Source organism: Panthera leo, chromosome B4, assembly GCF_018350215.1.
Source record: "Panthera leo isolate Ple1 chromosome B4, P.leo_Ple1_pat1.1, whole genome shotgun sequence".
Classification (NCBI taxonomy): domain Eukaryota; kingdom Metazoa; phylum Chordata; class Mammalia; order Carnivora; family Felidae; genus Panthera; species Panthera leo.
Genome location: NC_056685.1, coordinates 41,334,159 through 41,353,267, shown reverse-complemented (window position 1 = coordinate 41,353,267; position 19,109 = coordinate 41,334,159). Strand labels below are relative to the sequence as shown.

The 19,109-nt window shown below is 51.4% G+C and overlaps 3 protein-coding genes and 1 non-coding gene across 7 annotated transcripts in view; 3 read left to right on the top strand and 1 right to left on the bottom strand.

The window, feature by feature from the left end:
* LPCAT3 (lysophosphatidylcholine acyltransferase 3) overlaps positions 1-4,710 on the top strand; it is a 40,225-nt gene extending 35,515 nt beyond the window's left edge. The window contains exons 6-13 of one of the 2 annotated variants that reach the window (XM_042945696.1): positions 340-518; positions 1,379-1,487; positions 2,234-2,320; positions 2,420-2,586; positions 3,413-3,560; positions 3,636-3,794; positions 3,886-4,014; positions 4,351-4,710. In XM_042945696.1, coding sequence (XP_042801630.1) covers positions 340-518; positions 1,379-1,487; positions 2,234-2,320; positions 2,420-2,586; positions 3,413-3,560; positions 3,636-3,794; positions 3,886-4,002 — 966 coding nt within the window. In that variant the 3' untranslated portion in view covers positions 4,003-4,014; positions 4,351-4,710. Of the gene's footprint in view, positions 1-339; positions 519-1,378; positions 1,488-2,233; positions 2,321-2,419; positions 2,587-3,412; positions 3,561-3,635; positions 3,795-3,885; positions 4,015-4,300 lie in introns of both variants that reach the window. The other variant, XM_042945695.1, reaches the window with a different exon arrangement.
* A 162-nt stretch (positions 4,711-4,872) lies between these two features.
* On the bottom strand, positions 4,873-10,506 carry EMG1 (EMG1 N1-specific pseudouridine methyltransferase). 3 transcript variants are annotated; one of them, XM_042945698.1, is made up of 6 exons: positions 10,337-10,506; positions 6,824-6,925; positions 6,573-6,714; positions 6,150-6,208; positions 5,913-5,989; positions 4,877-5,246 (listed from the first exon to the last, which is right to left on the bottom strand). In XM_042945698.1, exons 1-6 carry the CDS (start codon positions 10,502-10,504, stop codon positions 5,168-5,170), a joined length of 627 nt encoding a protein of 208 aa, XP_042801632.1. In that variant the 5' UTR covers positions 10,505-10,506; the 3' UTR covers positions 4,877-5,167. The 3 variants fall into 3 exon arrangements, with proteins under 3 accessions (XP_042801633.1, XP_042801632.1, XP_042801631.1); XM_042945697.1 differs by having other exon boundaries at positions 4,884-5,246; positions 5,913-6,062; XM_042945699.1 differs by lacking the exon at positions 5,913-5,989 and having other exon boundaries at positions 4,873-5,246.
* A 97-nt stretch (positions 10,507-10,603) lies between these two features.
* Positions 10,604-15,678, top strand: PHB2 (prohibitin 2). Its single transcript, XM_042945693.1, has 10 exons — positions 10,604-11,011; positions 11,181-11,265; positions 11,576-11,655; positions 12,773-12,957; positions 13,385-13,514; positions 13,613-13,716; positions 14,137-14,214; positions 14,566-14,642; positions 15,102-15,107; positions 15,296-15,678. The coding sequence occupies exons 1-10, from the start codon at positions 10,885-10,887 to the stop codon at positions 15,321-15,323; spliced, it is 900 nt and encodes a 299-aa protein (XP_042801627.1). The 5' UTR covers positions 10,604-10,884; the 3' UTR covers positions 15,324-15,678.
* LOC122225754 lies at positions 13,785-14,046 on the top strand. Its single transcript, XR_006205356.1, has one exon. It is a non-coding gene; the product is annotated as a small nucleolar RNA U89 (small nucleolar RNA).
* Positions 15,679-19,109: the final 3,431 nt, after the last annotated feature.

Here is a 19,109-nt window from a genome sequence, read left to right as displayed (position 1 = left end):
GCAGAGCCTCTACCTCATCCCCGGCCTGTGTGAGTTCTGTTTCAGATAGCACTGAGCACGGATCAGCAAATCTAATTTGCCCGGATCCAGCTCTCGCACAAAGTCCAGAGATCAGTGCCAGCATGGCGTTTGGAAAAGCAGCAGCCACTTGTTGCTAAGTTACCCCTGCACATACTCATTTCCACGTGAGGCAATTACTCTTCTCCATGTCACGCCCTCAAAGAGACGGCTGTTTGAAGAACCCCAGTTCAGTGGGGTCCCAGGGTGGGGAACACGCAGACTGGCTCTTGGGGGGAGATTCAAGGCTATCCTGAACCATTCATTCTCTTCTCGGCATAGAATTCCTTGTCCTCTGAGCAACAGAAATATGCCATACGGGGTGTCCCTTCCCTGCTGGAAGTTGCTGGTTTCTCCTACTTCTATGGGGCCTTCTTGGTAGGGCCCCAGTTCTCAATGAACCACTACATGAAGCTGGTGCAGGGACAGCTGACTGACATACCAGGGAAGATACCAAACAGGTAATTGCCCCTCTTGGTCAAGACCTCTGTATAGGTGATCTCACCCAATACAAAGCCACTTCTAGGTGCCTTCCTGCAGGCCAGCCCTGGCTGCGTTCTCCAGCACGGCCCCGGCTCACAGGCCTATGCCGCACAGGCCCCGGACTGTCGTAACGGGCGCTCCGTACCTGCTCAGCGCGGGTGGCGGGCCCATTTCAGCGTAGGCTACTTCCAGCCAGCCATTCCGACCCTGTAGTACAAACGTAAAAATTCGCTTTTATGCCACAGGATTTTGCCTGAACAGTCACGTCCCTGCCTTTAAAACCCATTTTCTCGGTTTAAAAGAAAAGATTGTTAAATATATAAAAATGTGTGTGTGTATGTGTGTGTGTATATATATATATATGTGTATATATATATCACAGTAGAAAATTGAAAAGTTACCAGAAAAATCCTTTTCCTGAGAACGTGTCTAGCCTGTGTTTGGGCCTCGATTCAACCAGGGTAGGAAGGAGCAGACTGAGAATTGGTCATCCTCCAGTCCTCCGCACTGGATTTTCGGTCCCAGTGTGGACGGAGGCGGTTGGTGAGGCCGTGAGATGTGTAGGAGCCCTGAGGGGGAAGCACCACAGACTCGTCCACACCGCTCCCCTGCCCACCCTGCCCGCCCCTGTGACTCGCAGGGTCTCGCGTTCACCATTGCCCAAAGTCAACCACAGAGAGCTGTCTTTCCCTGAGACTGAATAAAGGCTCTGGACGGAGAGCCACTCGTCCTCCTCCGGGCGGATAGCCACACTCTGAAACCCCTCTCTCCGTAATTTAAGGTCAGAGGGCGAAGGGAATAGCCTCTGTCCATTGTGACCTTGCTTGTTCCTTTCCAGCACCATACCTGCTCTCAAGCGCCTGAGTCTGGGCCTTGTCTACCTAGTGGGCTACACTCTGCTTAGCCCCCACATCACAGAAGACTATCTCCTCACTGAAGACTATGAAGTGAGTGCTTACTAATGGAGCAGCAGTGTGACTGCATCAGAGGTAGAAATGGACAGGCAAGGATCCCTGTAGATAGCCAAGAAGCGGGTAACACCATCTACAAATGCATGTTGGTTTCGCTCTAGATCTGTGAGAGTTGGTGTCAATGCCAGCCGGGCCGCGACATGTTCATCAGCCAGCACTGAACGACCTCCGCGGGCACAGGGCTGTGCCAGGTGCACTGTTAGCACCCCTTACCTCCCTCGGGAGCAGCTCTTAGCCTGATTTATTACAGCCAAGTGACTCCTTGGAGCAGAGCAGCTTTTGGTCCTCTCCAGCCTGTTTTCTTCTCTTGATAGATTGGGGGCTTCTAGGGAATTCAAAAACCAAGGGAGGGGGAAGTGCTGGCTTTTGCTCCTGCCCAGCTGAAAGGCTTGCAGCAGCTCCCTACGCACTCTGGGTAGGTTTATCTCCTTAAACTAACATTGACCATGGATATATAAAAGTCCCTCGGTGCTCCGTGTCCTGAATGCTCAGTGCGTTAGAGGAGTTTAGGGACAATGCTGTTTCTGGGACTCTTCAAAGAAAAAGGTGAATGGATGTTCACTGGGCTCCCTGCGTATTCCTCTTAGCCTACTAGAAGGGCAGCGAAGCGGACCGTCAGGTGGACATGAAGTAGTCAGCCTCAAGTTTGGAAGGGAAGAACATGAAGGGCATTTGGCCTTGCCCGGGGAGTATCCCTAATGCCTGTGTGTTCCTTCCTCAAGAACCACGATTTCTGGTTCCGCTGCATGTACATGCTGCTCTGGGGCAAGTTCGTGCTGTACAAGTACGTCACCTGTTGGCTGGTCACAGTAAGTAGGAAAGATGAGCCGGGGTCATATTCCAACAAGCTGTGGGGCGCGGTGGGGAGGAGAGGAGCAGGAATGCTAACGGAATGCTCCCTCCCTCAGGAAGGAGTGTGCATTTTGACAGGGCTGGGCTTCAATGACTTTGACGAACACAGAAAGGCAAAGTGGGACGCCTGTGCCAACATGAAGGTGTGGCTCTTTGAAACGACCCCCCGATTCACCGGCACCATCGCCTCTTTCAACATCAACACCAATGCCTGGGTGGCCCGGTAAGCGGCTGGAACGGGGGTCCGGACCCTAGCTTCTTCCACCACTTTCCCAGATTTGAGCGCACGGATGCGCGATCCATCTTTTCCCAATCTGGGTAGAACCTCATTGTTCTCGCACCCACCCACCACATACTGACTTCCGTCTCCACTCCCGGCCCCCCGAAAACCACTCGGGTCACATTCGCAAGGCACAAGCAAGACCGAGAGGTGCCTTAAATTTTAATCCCAGTTCCGCCCTGGTTTCATGTTCCCCTTTGCCGTTTACAAACGTCTTTATTTGTCCCCACCAACGCACAATTGTTGAGCGGCACGAGAACCGGTCTGCCCTGTTCAGCACTGCAGCTTAGGCACCGGGCGCTCAGCAGACACTCAGTCATCTTGTACTAAGTGGCTCGCCCAAGCTCACCCAGCTAAGCGTGAGGTCTGTTTGCTGTCTCTGAACAGAGTCATCGACTCCACTGCCTTTCATTTCTTTTTTTAATTTTTTTTAAAGTTTATTCATTTATTTTGAGAGAGACAGACCGTGAGAGTGGGGGAGGGGCAGAGACTGAGGCAGCGGGGGCAGAGGAGACTCCCAAGCAGGCTCTGCACTGGCCGTGCAGAGCCCAATGCGGGGCTTGAACCCACGAAACCGTGAGATCACGACCTGAGCCGAAACCAAGAGTCGGTCACTTAACCGACTGAGCCACTCAGGTGCCCCTGCCTTTCATTTCTAAAGCTAGTCTGATGGCACCGCCTCCCTCACCCCAGACCACCCAGAGCAGGAGCCACCAGCGTGGCAGCAGGCACTGCTCTGAGGCCCATCCCCACCCACCCTTTTCTCTAGTTACGTCTTCAAACGGCTCAAGTTCCTTGGAAATAAAGAACTGTCCCAGGGACTGTCGCTGCTCTTCTTGGCCCTCTGGCACGGCCTCCACTCGGGATACCTGGTCTGCTTCCAGATGGAATTCCTCATTGTCATCGTGGAGAGAAAGGTAGGCCTGAGGGGTGCCGGGTGAACAGGGACGACGACGAGTGAGACACTCACGACCTCTCCCCTCGCTCCCCAGGCTGCCAGGCTAATTCAGGAGAGCCCAACCCTGAGCAACCTGGCTTCCATTACCATCCTACAACCCTTCTACTACTTGGTGCAGCAGACCATCCACTGGCTCTTCATGGGTTACTCAATGACTGCCTTCTGCCTCTTCACGTGGGACAAGTGGTTTAAGGTAAGCGGAGGGGGCGGAAATCGCTAAAACCACAGGCCGTGAGGACGGTCCTTGCTCTGTCTCTCACTCAATGGCCGGTATCTCCCCACAGGTGTATAAATCCATCTATTTTCTTGGTCACGTCTTCTTCTTGAGCCTACTCTTCATATTGCCTTATGTTCACAAAGTAATGGTGCCAAGGAAAGAAAAGTTAAAGAAAGAGAAATAATCGATTTCCCTGGTAAGTGACCATCCCTGTAGCTAAGCTGAACCAGCAAGTTATAGACGAGAGCAATAGATTGGGGGCGGATGGCAGGGAGACGGTACTGAAACCTGGAGTGACTCTGAAGGTAGCCTGGCTCCCGGGAAAACAAGTGTGGGGCACTGACCACTCTAACTTGGGCCCCCACAACACAGAGTACTATACGATCACGGCAAACTTGGGCCCCCAGAGTCTGGTCTCTGTAGACCAGAGACTGGAAGGAATAACTCCGACCAGCCCGCCAATCAAAACTCTTCTCTTGCAGGTGGCCTAGCGCCGGGCTGGTGCAGAAACCACTTGTCTCCCTTTCCACAGCCCTCCTTCGCCTCAGAGCACAGAGAACATGGAAACCAGGGAGTGGGAAGACATGATACTCCTAGCCGTGCCTCTGCTGCCAGCCAAGTCTTCATCTGGGGCCAAAGGGGAAACTCTCGTGGGAGGAGTAGAGGGCCCGTGTCTCCCCTCTGGGCTCCCCCATGCACGTTGCCTTATCTCTCCCCCTCTAGCCAGGAATCTGTTGTGTTTTTCTCCTGCCAATTTACTATGATTGTATATGTGCCGCTACCACCACCCCCCCCATGGGGGGGCGGGGTGGGGTACAAGGCCCCACCTGCTCCACTTTTTCTACCTTGGAACTGTACCAGATAAAATCACTTCTCTTTGTTCAGTTTTTCACTGCTGGCATTCCTGGCTGCTTCCTTACAGACCGTTCTCCGTGCTTGCCACATAGCTGAAAATCCAGCAGGGGTCTCTCCTTTACCGCCCAGAAGGTGGGAGTCAAGGCCTAACCACAAAGCCTGAGACCAAACTTGCAAACGCTGTGACCTCACATCTTTTCCTGGAGTCTGAGAAGAACAACCATTAAGATTTTTTTCCACCATTAAGATCCTGCTAATTTTAGGAATCCCCAAAGAACTACCAGATATTTATAGGATAAACAGTATTTATAGGCTAAACAAATAGCAAATGTACAGCCTCGGCTTCCCCAAACCCCCCACAGTCCCGGTGCAGGAAGGTCCGCTCTCCGAGCAGCGGGAGGAAAGCAGGGCCAAGGGATATAATGGCAACAGTCTCTGTTTCAGAACAAGGTGCTATTGTCAGATGACCCCCCATACTTCTTCAAAGGCTGTGGTCAGTTTTGCACAGGTGAGGGCTGCAGACAGGGGGTAGTTGCTGATAGACACCATCTTCTCCGTATACTCCACATTGACCTAAGGAGAGAGACAGTTCTGTCACTCTGTAACAAGTTCAGCCCGTCTTTGGGGAAGGGAAAACAGGGCTGAGCTAGTATTTCACAGTGCTGGGTTTCTTTCTAGATTTTATTTTTAAGTAATGTCTACACCTAGCATGGGGCTCAAACTCACAACCCTGAGATCAAGAGCAGCAAGCTCTACTCACTGAGCCAGCCGATCTTTATGGTGCTACTTTTTTAAAGATTTACTTGTTTTTGAGAGAGAGAGAGCGAGTGATAGTGCGTGTGGGGGAAGGGTGGGAGGGGGAGAGAAAGAATCCCAAGCAGGCTCTGCACTGATAGTGTGGAGCCCAACATAGGGCTTGAACCCATGAATCATAAGATCATGACCCGCCGAGCTGAAGTCAGACGCTTAACTGACTGAGCCACTGAGGCGCCCCTCCAGTGCTGTTCAAGTTGTACAAAGGATGAAGAAGGCCTTGACTCTCACTGTCACAAATATACCAGCAGTCCTCAAAAGATACAGTTGGGGGGGCGGGGGCGTGCAGGTCGTAGAGGCCCTGTTTGTCTTCTGGCTTTGTTCTCGCCCTCTGTCTCCCAAGGTCATCAAAATGCCAGCTGTTCTCAGAATTCTATACTAAGCCTCAGCTCTATGAAGAACCCAAGAGTTGAGCCCAGGCCTTACCTGGCCATGGGCAAAGGCCCCCACCACAAAAACAATAGGGTCACTGCTAGGCACCAAGTCTCGTACATCACTGACAACTGGAATGGAAAAAGATGTGCCAATCTTCATACATCCAACTGGGAAGTGATCTGACACTGGATTCTTAATTACCTAAAGAGAACAAGGGAAAAAAAGAAAAATCAGCCCCAGAAACAATCTCAGAACCCCGCCTCCAACCAGTAGGTGCCAGTATCTCACCTTCAAGAGCTTCTGGGGGCCATCAGCTGCTCGAACACTGAGTTTGTGTAAAAGCTGAACTGAGGGTGGGGAGAAAAGAGTTCAGAGCTAGGTGGTGACCCCATTTCTTCTGCCCAGAAATCTAACCAGAAAAACCCACAGGTAAAGTGGGCTCCGTGTGTCCTTTACATCCACACTATGGTCCTAAAATGCTACGAATGAGCAGTTGTCAAGCATACGACTAGTTGGATGGCAATGAGTTCACTCGGCCAGGAACCCATGCAGGTTTTACCCCAGCCCCTGGGAAGATGAGTCCTTGTTCTGGTATCAAACATGCACCCCACTCCTCCTATTTACAAAGCTCACATTTCATTTATCTTTTCTCTTTCTCCCTTCTTCACTACTGCCAAGTTCGTTCTGAACCTTAACTCCTAGAGATCTCACCCATGAGGCCACAAAAGCGGTCAAAGGTTCTAGGAATTCGAGTCTGGGGGTTCACTTCAATCAGCACATTCTTCTGTGTGTGGATGTAAACCTGCAGCAAGCCAGCTCGGTTCAGGGGACTGTCCATCAGCATCAGTAAACTCTGGGGGACGCAGAAACCAAGGCATAGTTTCAAGCGAAGAGAAGCAGCACGCAGCTGCCCGACCTTCTGTACAAAGGCTTGGGGTCGTGAGCTCTGTCCCTGGAGTTACCTGGTGAGCTATGTCTGGTCTCACTTCCCCAGGGTCCCGTCCATTCTTCAACAGCACAGACTTGTGCTTGTCACAGTTGAGTAACTCATAGGTCTTCCCTACCTAAAGAACAGGGAACATGACAGACAGCAACATAAGCTTCTTTTACCTAGACTAGTGGTTCTCAAAGTGTGGTCAGTCCCCAAAGCAGCAGCAGCAGCATCATAATCATCATCTAGAAACTTGTTAGTCAAATTCTCAGTCTACTCCAGATCTTCTGAATCAGAAATGGGGGGTGGGGCCCAGCAAGCCTTTCAGGGGTTTACTGGGTGGCCACTGACCCTTTCTCCCCTACCCCTGTAAATGATCTTGGATGACAAAAGGACACAGCCTGTGATTTCACATGATCTAAACTCCCGCACAGCAAAGGAAACCCATCCACAAAACAAAAAGGCAACCTACTGAATGGGAAAGAAGGTATTTGCAAATGATATATCTGATAAGGGGTTAATATCCAAATTAACCAATACAGAGAACTTCTGCAATACCAAAAAAAACAATCTGATTAAAAAATGGGCAGAGGACCTGAACAGACATTTTTCTAAGGAAGACACCCAGATGACCAACAGACAAATGAAAAGATGCTCAACCTCACTTATCAGGGAAATGCAAATCAAAAGCACAACGAGGTATCACCTCACCAGCCAGAATGGCTAGTATCCAAAAAAGACAAGAAATAAGTATTGGCGAGGATGGAGAAAAGTGTGAAAATTCTAATGATGCGGGAGGCGACTTCAGCAAGGAATACTTTCAAAAGTAAAACGGAAGAGGGTTGGTGCCAGTGTTAAGACTGGTCTGAGCAAAGGTACAGCTGGAATAAAGGAAAAGCAGAAATGTGAAGAAGGAAAACGCATGCGGAAAAAGTAGAACTGAAACACTGAAGAACAGTGATTAAATATGACTGCTTTGTAAACTGCAAGGTTCCTCAAGTATCGAGCACAAAGCCAGAAATAATTGTGGAATAACAGGGCACTGAGTGAATGAGGAATATTATTCTGGTAACTCAGTGTATACTAGAAGAGACACTAAGTACATGTGTGATACTAAAGATCTGGCTAAAACCTATAGCAGCTAAAAGAAAGAATTGCAGATTGCAATTTGGGGTCCTAAGGAGCAATAAAGTGGTCAGTAAAAAGTCCAAAACCACACCACTAAATATACAAATACAGGATTTGAGAGGCTGTGTTTTTATGTATCAATAGAACATTCGTATGTCTGGCAACAACTTAAGATACATAACTCCAGGGGCACCTGGGTGGCTCAGTCGGTTAAGCCGTCCGACTTCAGCTCAGGTCATGATCTCACAGTTTGTGAGTTTGAGCGCCACTTCCGGCTCTGTGCTGACAGCTCAGGGCCTGGAGCCTGCTTCAGATTCTGTGTCTCCCTCTCTCTGCCACTCCCCTGTTCACACTCTCTCTGTCAGGAATAAACACTTTAAAAAAAAAAAAAAAAGGATACATAACTCCACAAAGCTTGGGGGAAGAGGCATGTAGATTTGAAACTGATTAACTGAAACAACAAAAATGTCAGAGAGTAAGCATAGGGAAAGAACCAACTCTGTGGGACACTCTTAGTTATTGAAAAAAAGAACCTCTTGAATAGAACAATCCAGTTTCTACCCATTAGTAAGTTATAACCAGGAGTTTTATTATTTTAATAAAATAGAAAAGAGTACTTTACATGTAGTCATGGTAAGTAGTAGTTTATGAAGCTTTTGGTATCAGATAGTTGCATGTGTTTTTGTGTGTGTGTGTGTGTGTGTGTGTACTGGCTCACAATGTAACTTTTTTATTGCGGGTTGTGGTTAATAAGCTTGAAAACAACTAATTAGAATAATCAGAGAATGAGTACTATGTGTATTCATTTTCTGTAACAGGTATCAGAGCTATAAGATTTTAGAACCGGAAGCCTTCTAGTGGAAGAGACAAACAGTAAACCACCACATGAAACCACAACCAAATTGTGATCAACATTATGAAAGAAAAATAAATGGTTCGTTAAAGGATTATTAACAGGAGGGCCTGATTTATACCAAGAAGGGAGTCACTCCTATGAAGAAATAACATTTTAACTAATAATTGAAAAATGAACAGCATCATACTCAGTAATTGTTGCATGAACTGTCAAACAGGAATTAATAAAGAGCTAAGTAAAGGAAGCTTCCTTTAGAGAACATTATGTGCAACGGCCTTAAAATATCAGAGAACTTAGTGCTTTCAAAGACCTTAACAAAGGCCAACAAGTCTGGAGTCTAAGGAATAAATAGGAGAGAGCAGGCTCCATGAGGCTAGCAGAACAAGAAGGACCAGCACCAGGAAGGCAAAAGATAACAGTACATAAAATTTCAACCAGCTATGAATTCAATCATCCCTGGAGTACCATTAATGACAATCTGACCTACATTCCACCAGCATGCTCTAAGAATTTTAATTTGACCATGACCTTTTCAACTTCTTGATGAGGAACCTGGAATAACAATGGCAATAATTTATTCCAAGTGACAGGTATCATTCTAAACCCTTTGCTGATATTACCTCCCTTCATCCCCTCAACCCAATAAGGTCCGTACTATCATCCCCATGGGACATATGAAGAAACAAGTGGTTAAGGGAGATTCAGAATTAATAGGCTGGAAAGACGGCAAGCAATTAACTGAGACATAAATATAAGATCCTGTAATTAAGTTGGAAATATCAATTACCTAAGAAAAATGGGAAAAAAAAAAAAAAAGACTTTCTAGACTGCAAGCTTAATAAAGTAACACAAAGATTGAGGAAGTAAAAATGGAAAAGAATCACATTACTATCAAAATATTACTTTTAAAGCACTTTCAAAGTATTAACCTCCACTTTACAAACTAAGGACAAAGTTGTTTTCTCAAGATCACACACTTAAAATAAGTATGAAAAACAAGTTTAAAACCCAGGTCTGACTTAGAAACCAGTGCTGTTTCTTCTGGGCCTCCTCATTCGACAAGTTTAGCCCTAAAGGTAAGAGAAACAAGAAAGGGTGAGAACACTGCAGTTTTAAGATACACAATTGCTGGAATATTCGGGAAGAGGGCTGGATGACAGGTAAAAATAAGGATGTAAAAGTATTAAATGATAATTGATCCAGCGTTTCAAAGTGGACAGTACTATAAAGGAAGGTGACAAAAGACACCTAGGGATGACGCAATGGAGATGTCTACCCTTCCCTACCCTCCCTTTAGATAACTTTTTACCACAGAATTCCGGTAAATCAATTGAAGTCGGGATGTGACAGCTGCAATGAGATTCACGAAGAGCAGAAGAAAACGAGTAACGCCAACCCAGGTGTTTAACCAAAAGACAGTCAACTAGGCTATTCTTCCTCCAAAAGCATGTTTCACTCTCTCTGCCTCTCCATCCACTTTGAGCCTCTCACCCTCACCTCCCCGCCCCGGGGTCCCATCCTATCGATCTGCTAATTCTCCACTTCCTTGTCCCAAACTACCTTGACTGTCTCCAGACTGGCCCCTTCCAGCACCACAATGAGCCTTCGCCCTCCGATCTTGTTTCCCGCCCCGAGTCGGGGCCGCTTGGGAGCCACCGCATCCCAGCCCTCTTCCTGCTCTCCAACGCGCCTCTCACGAGGTTGGAATCCGCCACTGGGCGCAGCCATCTTGCAACCGGACCGGAAATTGCGATAACGCCCTTAAACTTCGCGCTTGCCCAATCTCAAACATCCTTCCGGCTGCCATTTTGAAAGTGGGCACTTGGAAATGGCGATGGCTTGCAGTCTGGCGCTACCGAAGCCTCTCTGGAAGGGCAGGGTTCCAGAAAGGGGCTGGAAGTTCCGGCTGCGTAATTTCTGTGCGCGAAGTTCGGGTCCTCGGCCCTGGGGAGGGTTTAGAAGGGAGCGCACTTCCGGTGCCCTTTCTCCCGCAAGCGCCGCGGGCCCCGGACCCTCGTGTGAAGGGGTGCGATCTCTAAACTGGAGCAGGGTAGAAGCGGGCCGGCACCTGCTCCTGACCTCTGGTGCCGCCGGCCATAGGATCGGACATGGCCCAGAACTTGAAGGACTTAGCGGGGCGGCTGCCGTCCGGGCCACGGGGCATGGGCACGGCGCTGAAGCTGCTGCTGGGGGCCGGCGCCGTGGCCTACGGCGTCCGCGAATCTGTGTTCACCGGTGAGCAACCTCTGCCCGCTCTCCGGACTCCCCCCACCCCCGCTAGACCTCTGCCCTGTCCCTCTGGGTCCCCGCCCTCACCCAGACCCTCACCCCGCCCGCCTCCCCGAGAGGTTAGTAACGTACTCTCAGCAGCGTTTTGGCCTGATCCCCACCCCTCTCCCCACAGTGGAAGGCGGGCACAGAGCCATTTTCTTTAATCGGATCGGTGGCGTGCAGCAGGACACCATTCTGGCCGAGGGCCTTCACTTCAGGTAATGGCGGGCAGAGCGGACTGACCCTGACCCCTTCACCCTTGAACGCCAACCCACCAATGATTGTAGTAGGGCTTTCGAAGGATTCAGAGCTGCTCTTTTACTGCCCCCTCCCTCCTTCTGCTGGAGCAGTGGGTGCTGCCCAAAACTCGGGGGCACATAAACTGTTCTCCAGAGGGAGGAGAGAATTTCTCATTGCCCATGGTCATTAAGAGGTGGAGCAGGCCAAGAAACGCGTGGTGAGGGAACACCTGGAGAAACTAGTGAAACTGCAGTCCCCTGATACCTATCCCTGTTCCCTCCCCTGCAGGATCCCCTGGTTCCAGTACCCCATCATCTATGACATTCGGGCCAGACCCAGAAAAATTTCCTCCCCCACAGGCTCCAAAGGTAGGTCTGGGCACCTGGGAGTCCCTGCCAGATGGCTCCATAAAGCAAGCAAGGAAGCCTGGCAGATCCTAGGGGAGGAGGATAGTGTCACATCCCTTGGGTCTTGGTTTCCTCTTCTGCAAAACAGCTATAATAAAAGGACCTGCTTCTGAGGTTAAAGCAGTACGATTTGGACACCCTGTGTGTTTGCCCATATCTATCAGCTGTCCTCCCCACTACTGTAAGTTCAGTGAGGGCATTGTTTGTTCTTTGTATTAGTCACTGCGTAGATCAAAGCCTTATTCTAAGACCTTGTTTTGTTTTAACTGCTTGACTCTCCAGTAGTTTCTATCCAAGTCTATCCAGTAGTTTCCCCTGTCGTGGGGAAACTTGGCCCACTTTTCACGGGTGAACCTGTTCCCTTTTAGACCATACATAGAAGCTGTCTTTGAGATCACCCAGAGCCCTTTCTCATGTGCGTGGGCGCGTACACACACACACACACACACACACACACACACAGGCATGCGCACTGATTCAAGTAGCTCACCTGTAATACACTGTTTTTAGTGAAAGTGGCTTAACACTCTCTGAATGGTAGGCCCTGCGAATAAAGGACTCATAAAACACAACCCTTGTCCTCAAGTCCATAGTCTAGTAAAGAACACATGATTTTTTAAAGAACATGATTTTTTTTTGAGAGAGAGAGAGAGAGAATCCCAAGTGGGCTCTGCAGTGAAAGCACAGAGCCAAACGCAGGGCTCAACCCCACGAACAGTGAGATCATGACCTGAGCCGAAACCAAGAGTCAGACGCTTAACCAACTGAGCCACCCAGGCACCCCAAAAATGCAAATGATTCTGATGCAGCATGAGAGAGCCTACAATAGAAGTTGAACACAGTACAGAAGCAAAATGGTGGAGAGCTTGTGAGTAGAGAAGACTTTACAACGGGAAAGGATACATTTGGCCTGTCAGCCTGATCACCCTCCATTCCCCAGGGGAATTCCAAACCGCACAGCACTGCGTTAGGTGTAGAGGGAGGTGTGTGGAGGAGGAAATGCTTGGGGAAGGGTTCTTGGCTAAGACCGGAGGAGACCCCCATGGCCTGGACCACCCACTGCTGACCTCACTCTCAGACCTGCAGATGGTGAATATCTCCCTGCGAGTGCTGTCTCGACCCAATGCCATGGAGCTTCCCAGCATGTACCAGCGCCTGGGGCTAGACTATGAGGAGCGAGTGCTGCCGTCCATTGTTAATGAGGTGCTCAAGAGTGTGGTGGCCAAGTTCAATGCTTCACAGCTGATCACCCAGCGGGCCCAGGTCTGACCTGTCACCATCTCACACCTTCCCTCCTAGGCCTTGAGCAGTGGATATTAGGAAAGGCAGCTTATTAGAAAAGGGTCATGACCCTGGTTCCCTTTTCAACTTAAAGCTGTACTAATGTCCGCTGAGAAACCAGGAGAGTCAAGATCACTCAGTAGCAGTCAACATCAGGAACCAGGGGAGGAAACAGTGGTAAAGTCTAGAGGTGTAGATTATGTTGGGGAGAGTGGAAGATGAGGAGTCCCTGTGACCTGAGAAGACTGGACCAAGTCCTTTCCAACTCATATGTTCTGGTGAGGAACTAAGAAAGGCTTAGTGGTTTTCTGCCGTTCTCAGGAGATCTGGTATTCAGACAGTCACAGCAACGCCCTTCCCTTCCAGTTCTCCAGTCCCTTCAATCCGCCCACCCCTCCCTGACCCCCAGGTATCCTTGTTGATCCGGCGGGAGCTGACAGAGAGGGCCAAGGACTTCAGCCTTATCCTAGATGATGTGGCCATCACAGAGCTGAGCTTTAGCCGAGAGTACACGGCCGCTGTGGAAGCCAAGCAAGTGGGTGAGTTACGAGAGGAATAGGGTTTCTGAGAAGGCAGGAGGTAGGCTGGGGTTCCTGACACCTCATATCTGTGACCTCTTGGCTCTCTCCCACCACAGCTCAGCAGGAGGCCCAGCGAGCCCAGTTTTTGGTGGAAAAAGCAAAGCAGGAACAGCGGCAGAAGATTGTGCAGGCCGAGGGTGAGGCCGAGGCCGCCAGGATGATATCCTTCTGCTAGAGAAGTCTCTGCCCAGCCCCTGGAGCACGTTGCTTCCCCTTCTCCCTCATGGGCCGGCTGATGAGACTAAGGCGAATGCGACTCTGTGCTCTGTCCTTGGCTCCCTGGGGATGGAGGTTTTGAATGGGGTCTGAAATCTTAGAGAGGTGCCTGAGGCCTGGCTCCTCACTGTAAGGCAGATCAATAGCACTGCTGGCCTTGCCTCCATTTCTGCTGCTGCCTCCAGTTCCTGGCAGCTGCCTGCAGGGGGGCCCACAGATGGGGACCAAAGTGGGACTAGGCACGAACTATCTGAGCGCAACCTTGGATCTGACAGTCCAGAGAAGGGCTGGAGTAGGAAGGATGGGGCCGCGGGTTGAGACCAAAACTGGACCTTGTGTGAACCCTTAACCCCAACCTGCTCACCTTGGAGAAGCCCTGAGCAAAAACCCTGGCTACATCAAACTGCGCAAGATCCGGGCAGCCCAGAACATCTCCAAGACGGTGAGCACAAGAGCCCAGTGTCCCCCAAAGGCTGCCATGAGTCTGGAATTGTTTTAAGTGAAAGCACATTGACGTAAAGGGATTCAAATATTGCTTACTGGGGTTTCTACTCAACCTGGCTTCTCCAACACTCTTTTCTCCATGAAAACAAAAGGCATGACCTTTTGTTTCTGCCTCTGTTGTGGTGTTAATACATCGCTGTTGCTCACTGCTCTGGATCTTTGAGGGCAGAAACCATGCCTTAACTTGTCACCGAGTTCCTAACCCACACGTATTCAATCAGTGGTTGTTGACTTGCAAGGTAAAAGTCCAGGCGTGAATTCAAGCATCTGTTTATTTCCCGCCCTATAGATTGCCACATCACAGAACCGTATCTATCTCACTGCTGACAACCTTGTCCTGAATCTACAGGATGAAAGTTTTACCCGGTGAGACACCTACACAAGGGGTATCACAGAGAGCATGGGACCTGAGTCTGGTGGCTTGAAAGACACCATTTCTGTGAACAGTTAGAAAAGGGGGTGGTTGACAGTCCCGAGCTTGACTCTCGTAAGATTGGTCTTACAAGGTCAAATAGGATTTATTTTGTAAAAAGCACTCTAGTTGTGAGGTTTGGTCTAACTGAAGAGTAGTGAAAAATGATATTCTGTCCTCTTACTCAGAAAGCCCTAAAATCCATCACTGCTCTAGGGCATGGGAGGAGTGGTAGTGGTCAAGGGAATCAGTCTCCCTTCTCAGCGTGACCTTCCTGGCTTCCAGATGTTTTTCTTTTTTTCTTGGGAGCAAAGGTGGGCTTAGAACTGGTGGGGCCTGAAACTGTTGGATCACACATGCATTTCTCTTCTCTTTCTGTGTTTCCCGTTCGTCTGGTGACCTGGTATCCGCAGGGGCAGGTAAGTTGTTGACTCATCCTTGTTTCTATAGGGTCTTGCCTCTCCCAGTACCTGCCTCTTCCCCTGTGGCCTCACCTTTCTCCCCTCATCGCATGCACACCCTCACCCAGGAAGGAGGGAGTGGTCTGAGGTGCTCTCCCTGTCACATTTATGTTTCCTAATGTCTTCCGTCTGTCTGGTTTCCACAGTGACAGCCTCATCAAGGCTAAGAAGTGAGCCTGGTGACCATGAACTCTGCCACCAGAGAAGTGGGTCTGTTTCTCCCCTGGTTTTTGAGGAGCCAGCTCGGGGTCCAGCACACACACACCCCCCCCCCCCCCAATCCCACCCCTCAGTATCATGTGATGGTCTCTTCTGCATCTGGCCTCCCAGCCCTTCTTGGATGAACAAAGCCTGACCAATTTTGGGGGGGGGGGGGGGGGATGACTTTGTTCCTCCCTGTGTTGGCCAGAGGTGCTGGGACAGCGTGATTTCTGCGTGATTTCCTACAGTGTTGGTTCCTCCCTCCAGGTTGGGAGGCAATAACCACCATCCCAGGAATTCTCAATAAATTTTTATTAGTTAAGCTTAAGTCTTTGCATGGTGTGTCTGAGTTGGGGTAGGAGGGTCACGCATGCGCACGTTAGTGTCATGCTCCCCTAGGTCTTTCTCTGCGTCTGCCAGCAGGGGGCGCCGAGATTCTGGCTGGGGCAGTTAGGGAGGCATTAAGAAGAGCCTGGGACCTGCTGCTTCCCCGTGGAAGCCCCGCTAAGTCAAATCCAAAACGGCCTAAGCTGGGAGCAGCAGGTCCTCAGACCCTGAAGCCCAGCTGCACTTCTCGCTCCACCCTCCACTTCTACCACATCGCCAACATCTATTCACCAACATTTCCTTTATTTAAGGCTGGAGCAGCTGTGGCTTTGCTGAGCTAGACCAAAATAATCTGATGACCCCAACACAAGCTGCTTCCTTGGCAACAAGTCTCCATGTAGCTGTGGGGGAAACCATTTGTGCCTGTCGAGGTCCCTTATGCATTCAAAAGCCCAGTGGATCATGTTCTTGCCGTGGGCTACCCATACTCAAATTTCTCAGTCATCAGCTGTGCGAAGCTGTTTGTGGAGCAGGGCTTTACCTGTGGAGGTCGGATCTTCATGCCAGCAGCACTGGGCCCCCAACAGAGCAAGTGCCTATTTTCAGTCCCCACACGGGCTGCCTCCCCTTCCCAAGACAGCCTTGGCCGCTCATGCATTAGAGAAATGAAGCCACTGCCTGTGCCTGAATGCCACATCGGCCCCTGTTTCCCATCCCTTGTCTTTTGGGGGGAGACCAGGAACATCTGGAGTCATCAGCACCAGGGTGGGGGGTGGGAGCAAAGTATGTACAGAAATTACAGAGTGCAGTGGTTGGGGAGGAGATGAGTCTTACAGGGTTAGGGACCGGGTTCATCTTCCGCTTCTCCCGATTATTGAAGAAAAGTAGATTTATTTTCCCCTGCTCTGCAGGTAAGTGTCATAAAAGGGACAAGGAGATGAACCAGATATGTCAGCCCCACTCCTCGGGAGCTAGGAGCCTAAGATGAAATCAACAATTAGACAAAAGACGGGTCAAGTGACCTGAATCAGTCGGCCACAAGTTCCTATCCACACTTTATTTCTTTCATCTTCCCAAGGGGAGAAGAGAATGGAGGTACCTGGTATGCTTCCAAATCCTGCTGGGACTCTAGAGGCAGCCATTTTGTCTCCTCCCCATTGTTCCCTTTTTCTAATGATTTATACCCCCCATCCAGAGGGGTAAAGGTCAGAGGTTGTTCCTTAGGAGGCCTCCATGGTGTTCAGGGCTCCCTGAAGGTCACTGCCGAGGGAACCGGCCGGGGGCCATCTTTACCAGACAGTGTTAGGAGCTTCACAATTAGACCATCCAACACTGTACTGGAAGATGGACCCAGAGCCGGCCGACATGCAGCTCCAGGCTAGAGCTGACCAGTCGCTACAGGGACCCTGGCCGCAGTCCAGGTGAGGTCTCTTGAGAGTATGTGAGCGGATCCCAAGCTCAAGGTCGGCTGTGGGTTCTGGATCCACCAGATGACAAATCACACTGGGTTGGGGGAGGGGCTCGGGCCATTGTGTCCCTTCAGTGGGCAGCCAGCCAACGGAGAGCCACCTCTTTGGCAACACACTTCACTCAAGACGAAGGGGCTTCCACGGTGTGTGGGGAGGTTCGGGAGAGGGGGTTGCAGCCAGCGGGGGGCTGGGGGGGCCTGAGGCGGTAGATGTCGCTGACACGGGAACGGGGGCCTCCATCATTACCCGGCAGTATTAGAGACTCCCAACCAGCACCCAAACACTGCTGGGTAAGACGGGGGCCCCTGCCCAGCCTGCCCACCTCCAGGTCGGGCAGTCCTCCGCCCAGGCTCCCTGTGGAGAGGCTGCAGAACCCTGGCTCCCATCCCCCACCACCCGAGTCCCTGGGGACACTTCCGGGTGAGCCCTGTAGCCCGCCACCAGCCCCACCCTAAGTTGCTGATCCACTGGGACTCAGGCAGGTCTTCCGCAGGCCCCTGCCCATCAGTTCTTCACCTCTGAGCCCCTTCCCCAGCCGCCCCCACAGCTTGTCCCTGATCCCCCCACACACACCGCTTCATCGGTCTCCATCCCCACTCGGTGGTTCCTGGCCCAGCCCCAGAATCCCTCTCCCAGTGGCCTTTACCTGTCACTGGGGCCGCCTGACCCCCACAGAGTGAGTGCCGGGGAGAGGAAGGGGAGTCAAGGCCCAGGATTCAACGGCCTAGAGCCCGCCCGCCGGGCCTCCACTCTTCCTCCTTCCTTCTCCAGGGCCTGGCGGCGCAGGCTCCTCACCTGGGCCCCGCCTGCCGCCCCTGCGCACAGGTGTGTCCTCCTGCCATAGGCTGCCCCCCCACCGCCTTAACCCCTTCCCTCCCAGGGCCAGCCGCAGGCACCTCCTCTGAGGCCTGGCCACCCCGCTAGGCCTCCCACCCTTTCCTAGAGGTCCCTTCTCTCCTACCCGCCTCCTCTGCCCCCAGCCTCCCCTAGGGAGCCTGGTCTCCAGGGGGGGAAAGAGAGGGGATGTCTCTGGGCTCCCCACAGCCACCCCTGCCCTTGCTAGCCCCTTCCTCCCAGGCCAGACACCCCTGAGGTCAGCGAGGGGTCAGCTCAGCAGGGATTGGGTTGTGCCCTCCGCCTGCCGGGCATCCCTGCCTGTTGACGGGTGTCTTCAACCCCCCAGCAGGGTGTCTCCCTGTCCTCAGCCCTAAAGTTGGGGAGCCCACCCCTGCCAGAAGGCCAGAGCTGGCCAGGAGCAGCAGTACTGACCCTACCCTGCTGGTGAAAGTACTGAGCTGCTCTCCTTCAGCCCTCCTAGCCATCCCGTGGGGAGAAACGCCCCTGCTGCTCCTTGGGAAACGGACCGAGCACCCCGGGGCAGAGCTGCTCCTGGACCCACCTCAATGCCCTGGATGCAAGTCCCAGCCTACGGAGCAGTTGGCCCTAGGGTGGTTAGAGGGGTGGGACCTGCCTTTCTTTTGTGCAGCTCTAGGCGTTGCCGGGAGAGAAGAGTCCTCCCCGCCCCCCCCAGGCGGCAGGTGACACTCCACCCCACCCCCACCCCCTGGAGGGCGATGGCTCCAGGAGCTATTGTGTGGCCCAATCCAAGCTCTCCTTGGTTTCCCAGCTTCCTCTCAGTCTCCTTTGTTTGCATCCTTAACACCTGTCCGTACTTATTTCCTGTTTGTGGGCTTGTCTCCTAGCTCCCCAACAGGAATTGTCTTGTTCACATCATGCCCTCAGCACTGCTCCAGTGCCTGTGACACAGTGGACACTCAAGTAAAGCACATGCTAATGAATGACAGTAGGGGCCAGCCCACCCCTCGGCCTCTCCTGCAGCAGGGAGCTAGGCCTTCCTGGGCGGGACCCTCACAGGCTTAACTCGCCAGGAGCGGGGCCTTAATTCAAATCAAGATAAAGCCTTAACACAAAGAAGGGATCCTTGGTAGTCCACCCTGGACAC